Genomic DNA, 7,663 nt, shown 5'->3' with positions numbered 1-7,663 from the left:
CGTCCGCAATCTAGTTGATTCCTTCTTTGAATTTACACCATACCGCAGTCTTTGAATACTATTTTCTATCATCTTCGTCCCTTTCTTGTACAATGAGCATTCTATTGTTTTTCGAACACATTACAACTCTAAAGAACAGGATCTTCACCATTCTACAATTACGCCGATAATGAAGAGAAAAAACGAAATAGAGTCATTATCTTATCCTTATCGACTAGATGACTAACTTCATATCAAGCTGGCCTCAGGGTAAAAACAAGTAAGATGGAAATGTTCTGAAGCATAAATAGTCAAAAGGTTTAGTTTCGACATAAGAACAATACAATATATCAAGATAAATCAGTAGTAGATTCTAGATCACATAAGACAGTATGTTGTACACTTTCATGATACTGCAAGTTCACTTGTCAAAGATTACTTGATTCAACTGACTAGATTGTCTCGAATTGATCACTTGGAGTTACACATCCCTACAAATGCAAAACAACTATCACGGGACAAAGAGATTCTTTGTGTTCGGGATTTCCAATGAAAAAAGCTTCTGACAGGTTGTACGTCGATATTTTCCGAAAAGAAATGACGACTAGTTGCTTCATCATACTATCATGAGATAACAAATAAGTTCGTTTCAAGAATCAAAAGATAAAGATTAGTCTCAAACAGATACAAGCAAAATCGAAAATCGACCAGTAAAGCAACTCGATACTCTACTTGTTGTTCAAAATCAGGACCGTATGTAGTCCTACTGATAGTAAGGTACAGGAATAGTCGTAAGTGTGCAAATAATGCCTTTTTCTTTTGTAAACTCAACAACGCAATTTTCTTGTATGGTAAAAAATAGGTCAAATTCGTACTTTTATCACAAAAACTATTATTAATATTCCATGTACCACTAACCAATACACTATAACTTTGTCTTGTTGTTATTGTCGTTGCTGTCATTTTACAATTCCAAGTAAGTAAAACAATTGCAATTGTCCACTCAAGCCAACAACGAAGAAAACAGTAAAAGATAGAAACACAAGTCATTCTCTTTGTAGACTTGATGACTATGCCATACTTTACCAGCCTTGAGCTCATATTTGTTGTTGTTGCTGTTCTGGTTGAATTTCAAGTAGTGGCGAGTGGTTTGATTTTGCTGCGATAGTAGAAAAATGTTTTAGGTTCGTGTCAATGCGCAAACCACTTTGTTCGTCTGCGTATACTTTCTAGGAATTATCTACTAAAAGTTGGACTTTATTTTCAGAGTCAAACCAAAACTCTAGTCGGAAACGATGACATCAATGTTTGCACTCGTGTAACATTGTAGAAGTTCAACCAATCCTTCGTGAGTTTCTTTCAGAGCTACTTTGTACACTATCCAAACGCAAGCTGTTTGCACAAAATGTGAAGTCTCTTTTTCGCTTTTTGACAGCTACAACTACCACTATTTTCAACAGAACGACCTTTAGTGTGTAGAAAAGAAAAGCAGATCAGCAGCACTCTTGGCATGCAAATACTGTTATACACAAGTCGCCTTGTTTCCCATTCACACCGTACTACTAATGTTACCCTCCTTTCCAACTGTACTATGGACCAAAGACGATTTGCAATAGATGCCTTTCAAAAACACTATCAATACTGGCTTCACCACTATGACTCTTATGACTTACATATCCTTTTAAACATCTTTCACCTTCGGTAAAACCAGTAATTCATAAAAACAAAGGCGTTTTTCAAAAACGGACTAGTAGCTACAGTCGCCATTGTCACAACTTTTTACCCAGGTGAACACAACCAAGATTTTCAACAGTGTCCTTTTGCTTGCTTTATTTCATGGTTCCCAACAAGTTGAGCATACTTTGAACTGAAAACTTTTCCCTTGCTTTCAAAATACAAGTTTATTCAGCTTTCGTTATCTAAAGCCCCCCATCCATAATATTTCAAAGTATCAATAGAGAATTGATATAAACGCTCGACAACACAAACAGCCATTAAAAATATGCAATGATGGACTCGAGACTTTCCTTTGCTATTCTGGAAAAGGAATGAATTTTACAAAGAGTGCGAATATCGTTTGTTTTCACTATAAAACCTGTTGCAGAGTTACAGACCAAGTTTTCCATCTTGAAAGAAGTCACATAGAAGACAAAAACTATCATAAGGAAAGTAACTCTTTATACTGACCAAAACACTCAACTAAGTGTCTAACTGGTTTCTTGGAAAAACATCTTTGAAATATGAAACCAAGACTGATTCTCAACAATCGACTACAAGACTAGACTGTCAACTGCTAATAAATACACAAAAATGCTCTGTAACAATTATCAGTAAAAACTAAATCTAAATGAACTTGCGAGACAACTAATTGGGTAATGTAGTGAAACTCAACAACAGCTTAAACTCCTTTGTCTTTGCTCTTTTCTTGACAATACAGCTCACAAATTTCCATACAAGACCAGAAGTGAAATAACAACAAGTCTTGCATAAACTATGTAAAAGTCAAATAGATAGTCAATGTTGTACGAATCAAAAAGACACTACAGTCTATCCGGAACTCAGAGCTCAAGACGACTCGATGGATTTTTATAAAGGAATGAACTGCAAGGCTTAAAAAAGAAACGTAGATAATAGAATTGCACTTGTCCAACTAAAACAACAAATGAGTTGGAAATTAAAGTCGGAAAACTTTCAGAAGTAAACTTAACCAAGTTCAAAGCCTTAACAACACTGGCCCTTTTTAAACTATTGTGTAATTTCCAATTGGACTATGATGAGAAGAATTGCTATGTATTGTCTCATTTCTACTGGAGGTGTAGTATCTTGTAGTGAGTTTTATGAAAGAAAATATTTTACTTGGAGACTTGGAAAAAGCTGCTTTAATAATAAATGTGCTAGATACAACTAATCTCACAGCATAGTAATGTTGTGAAAGGAGAAAAATAGTGTTGTAACAAAGTTCCTGTTCAACTAACTATCGACACTGTGCCTTTTCAAAGAGTTGAGTTTGATCAATCTTGTCTCTGCAAGGTAAATTTCAAACTACTTGTGACGCTAATTTGATTACNAATCAAGAACGGTTTTGCTACAACCAGTTTTTGACTCGTTCTCGATCTGAGAACCTTTCTTTGTTGGTCACTCAAAATGAAGGAAAACTGCATAAAAGGTGTAAAATTGTCATTTTCCAATTTCAATGACAATTACTCTGTTTGGCTTGCAATGTGAGAGATAGAACCTTTCCTTCTATGCAAATTACGCTCAAGGAACAATCTTTGTTCGATTACGAGTTATAAAGAAGAATAAATTGTATACTCAACTCTAGAATTGGAAAGTATACAGAGGACAAGGCTACAACAAAAAACTGACCAAAGGTTTGAATTCTTTTGTCTATGTACAAATACATAAACTACTTACGACAAGGAGGATCGAGCCTCAAACGTTTCACGGGTCTTGGTTTGTTCTCTTCGTAAGCAATTTGTAGAGAGTTTTGACTGTTATAACAACAGTAAAAGTGGTGATGCTTTTACTTCTCCTTGCACTTATATTTCAAGATTCACCTTTCTTTTTTACTTTGCCAAGAAGAGATGAAAGATTCTTATTTTTCCATTATTTCTACATTTATATTCTTTTTTACTAATAGACGAAATTTATCGAGTATATTTAAAAGAACAAGACCTTTACCGGTTTGGATAACAATCACAATATAAATTTGAGATTTGACTCAACAAAGGAATCAGATAAATTGTTTTATCTTATTCTGCTGAATATTGTTTGCGAGTTGACGACATTTTTATTCGCTGTAGAGCAACTTGGATAAAACAGCGTTTCTCTTCTTTTTCAAGTTTGACTTGTCCCTAGTAGAAATGAACATTCCTTCTATTGATAGACCCGTTTTTTATACGAAACGTTGAGTTGTCTTTGATTCTCGTCACTAATATCCAAAAGGAAGCCTCTACTAGTGTACCTATCAGGTTATATTTCGCAAGAGTCTTCTTCCAAGTGCCTAACGCAAGGAACTTTTGTATAGTGACTCACTTATTCAATGAGCTGATGGTTGAGAATGGAAGAAGATTAGGACTCAACTGGACAAATCGTTCTTTGAATTTGCAGATCTTTTAAAAGTTTTACCTTTTTTTATATTGGAAGAGATAATAGCCCTCTTGGAGTTATCTCGCTCCTAAAGTAGCTTTGTACTTTTTATAGTTTGCTTTCTTGTATATCTTTAAAAGTTGTGGTTTTTACAAAGTTTATCGTACAAGAGGATGCAGCAAAACATTTTAAACTAAACGGTCATGTTTACCTTCAAAAGCACCTCAAATGTATAGTCGACTATTGAGGAGAAGGAATTCAACTATGATTCAAATGCTATGCAATGACAAGATACGAGAAGAGAGTCGCTAGAATAGACTCAATTCGATTGAATTGAATTTCTTGAAAAATATCTTTTCTCCTCTTAACAGAATTCACAGTATCAAATGCTACTATTGTCTGTGAGTAATTTCAGAGGAGAAAGAAACAGGAGTTATTGACTCTTACAGAAATTGAGTATTGATGATACGCTTGTGTTCACTGTTGTTTCTGAGTTTTGATAAAACCACGAGATATTTTGGATCCTTCTTTGCACGTTTGTTTTGGTTTGTCTTTTGCTATCATCAATTTTTGTAGCTTTAGTGATAAGCTGCTACTTGTCATGATATCGTAAGAAAGGAATCTGATGATTGCTGAGAATAAAAGAATGTTATGCTTGCGGGTTTCTGCATTTCTACTAAATAATATATTTCAACTGGAGCTTTTGGGTAGACTACAAAAGAGAATGACTTGGTTCATACTCTAGTTCCGTGTTTCGAAATGAAGCAAAAGTGACGTAAAAACTATTCCATAAAATACAGAAAATCTAGAGAGAGACGTCTATGGAACAAATTCTTCATGAACAATCTATATTGCTCGGAACTCTCATGACTACTCTCGAAAATTCTGAAAGAAACTTTCTTATCTATTTGAAAATGGGCCATGTTTAATAGCTTTATACTCTCAAAGAGCATAAAAAACTTGTGAAATAAACATTGGCTTCCTTCTAATCGTTCTTGTACCCTATGAGAGTTGCCATTATATTAGCATACGAGAATAAGAATATCGATAGTTGAAAAAGCCATATTGATCGTTTTTCCATAGTTCAAATCATCTCAGTCCAAGCCATAAAGGGTATGATATAGTCATCAGTTGATAAAGAGAAGAAGTTGGATTGGTATCCTTTACTGTTTTCCTTGTTGTTGTTGTGACCGACAAACAGTTAAATTCATTTATATTTGTACTCCGAAATAAACAGAAGATTGTTTAATTTCTCTTTGGCGATGGCGAGTTTGAATGAAAAGTGGGAAGCTTTTGTCAAGTTTAAGTCTGTTGTGGTAGATCGTGAAAGAGATGTTTTTCGAGTGACAGAAGAACTGTATGATCTTCATAGCAACAGAGAACAACTCAGGGGTGTAACAAGTAGTTGCAACTATCGCTTGACCATACCATTTGCCCCCCATCTCTTTGGCTCGGGCAAAACGACCTTTGCCCGAACCTATTTGGAGTTGGTGCAAAGGTTTGGTGAAAATTTTCTGTCGACTTTTGCTTCGGACCCTTCGAGCAGAACCTTTTTGGAGAAGCTGAAAAGGGCTTCATTGCTTTATGTGGATTTAAGGGGGTTGAAGCCCACAGAACCGAAAGAACGCAACCTAAAGTGGGCAGTATACTATTTATTGTACCGATCAGCTTGTAATCAGATGGGTCTACCGTTTATGAAGCCTGATGAAGCCTACAGACACATTCCTCTCTATCCAAGCTTTCTAATTCCAGAGCTACGGAAGACTTTGGGCATTACTTCCGATCAATATCTTTTGTTGGCATTTGACGAAGTTGGTGTGTTTGATACAAAGGCAACTTTTTTTGAACTGGAGAAGAATGACAAAGGTGTGGTTCGACCGTACAATGACTTTTTTGGTATCATTAGTCAATTGTGCGAAGAACCCGACTTGTTTTTTATTGTTGTTGGGAAAAGCAAGGGTTTAAGTATTAAGAATGATGTGGCTTTTGGGCTATCAAGAGTTATATTACATTTTATCCCTTTATCACCTTTGGACGCTTCCAGTATCGTTGAGTTCCTTCAAAAAAGTCTTCTAAAGACACCTACTCAAGAACCGGTTTGTAATGTCTTATGTAGTTCTTCATTTTCAGTAAATGAATTGGCAGATTCGTTATTGGAATGTACAGGTGGAGTTCCTGGTTTGTTGACTCGTGCAGTGAATATGCTTTTGAATTATGTGGAAATGAGAAACCAGCCTTTCATATCGAAAGAAGAATGTTTGACTTGTATGAATGACTACGATTTCCGAAGAATTTGTGCTGAACCATTTGTGGAACGAATATTGAATTTGGACGAAGATAGAAAAAGTGTTTTTGATATACTTTTGATGATGGCTCTTTATCGTATACCGTTTCAAGTAGATGACATATTGACCTCGGAGTCTTATCTATTTGATGCAGTCACTGAAATGGGACTATATCGATATCCTATTGACCAGAATACTTTTCAAGTCCTGATTCCAAAAGTATTTGTTGTAATCTTCAAGAAGGACCCTTCCATATCTTCTTTGGAAAAGATACTTCTCGAATCACTTGATGTAGAACCAGTAGATTGTTTCTTCTATTCAAAGTGTCGTGTATTTGAAGGAATTGTTGCTTTACGACTAGTTTTGATGTTGTCTTCAAAGAATCGAAATGAGTTGAGAGAATTGTTGTGTCAATTGTCTCCAATATGGAAACAAATGAAACTTCCAATCAGTACAATATCACCTATTCACTATATCAAGTCTGTTGTTAGTTCTAGAGAAACAAGAAGTGAATCGAACAAGAGTCGAAGAACTTTTGCCAATACTGAATGGAATAAGATTATTCGAGAGACACTTTATTTAGAGACTATTTACATTCCTTTGGACGCTACTTCTCATAGTCCTGATATTATATTCCAATTACAATCTCCTGTGGAACCCAAAGTTCTTACTGTTGGAGTTGCATGTAAAGGACGTTGGAAGTCGGAAGGAATTGGCTGGTCAGATATTATAGATGAAGCCAAGAAATTTTTATATCCTGTTTATGATCAAGTCTTATCCAGTGCAATGGATTCTCATCATTGTATGCTTATTATCGTTAGTACAAAGTTATCCTTGAATGTTTCTAATGAGTTGGGTAATTAGAGTCGTTGTTACTCCAGTGGAATGTTTATTGGAAATGATTCGTTCAAAGTACCTGATAATTGTGAACTTGTTATTCTTTGTGAAAGAGATGTCCAAATGCTGATTGACGAAGAAATATTGAGCGGACTTGAAAGAGCATTTGGTGTTTCTCATAATCCTACTTTTTGGGATTTTGGATTAGATTTACTTGATAGAATCCGTAACAGTTTCTTAAGTTGGCAATAGATTCTAACTCAATCCTTCACTTTGTGATTTGTTTTGAAGAGCAAATAAACTTGTTTTGTATGTTTGAAACTCGGTTAAAACTTATTTGCTTTCACTCTGAGGATTATTGTCTTAATATGGTACTAACCACGAAAATCAAAATAAGCCTATTGTTGTAAAAGTCACTGTCACAGTTTGACAGGTCTTGTTTGCTTCTTGTAACTTCTCAGGAGAGTGTCAAC

The 7,663-nt window shown here is 35.2% G+C and overlaps 2 protein-coding genes across 2 annotated transcripts; one reads left to right on the top strand and one right to left on the bottom strand.

Moving 5' to 3' along the window:
- Positions 1-2,140: 2,140 nt before the first annotated feature.
- On the bottom strand, positions 2,141-3,293 carry Gasu_62710 (uncharacterized protein). The gene is made up of 3 exons (XM_005702542.1): positions 3,047-3,293; positions 2,955-3,002; positions 2,141-2,883 (listed from the first exon to the last, which is right to left on the bottom strand). The coding sequence occupies exons 1-3, from the start codon at positions 3,138-3,140 to the stop codon at positions 2,720-2,722; spliced, it is 306 nt and encodes a 101-aa protein (XP_005702599.1). The 5' UTR covers positions 3,141-3,293; the 3' UTR covers positions 2,141-2,719.
- Positions 3,294-5,303: 2,010 nt separating this feature from the next.
- Gasu_62700 (archaeal ATPase) lies at positions 5,304-7,663 on the top strand (the record flags this gene model as incomplete). Its single annotated transcript, XM_005702541.1, has 1 exon — positions 5,304-7,663. The coding sequence occupies exon 1, from the start codon at positions 5,331-5,333 to the stop codon at positions 7,215-7,217; it is 1,887 nt and encodes a 628-aa protein (XP_005702598.1). The 5' UTR covers positions 5,304-5,330.

The sequence above is a fragment of the Galdieria sulphuraria genome (genome assembly GCF_000341285.1).
Source record: "Galdieria sulphuraria unplaced genomic scaffold scaf_135, whole genome shotgun sequence".
Lineage (NCBI taxonomy): Eukaryota > Rhodophyta > Bangiophyceae > Galdieriales > Galdieriaceae > Galdieria > Galdieria sulphuraria.
Note: the sequence above shows the minus strand (reverse complement) of the source record. Positions and strands in the feature narration are given on the sequence as shown.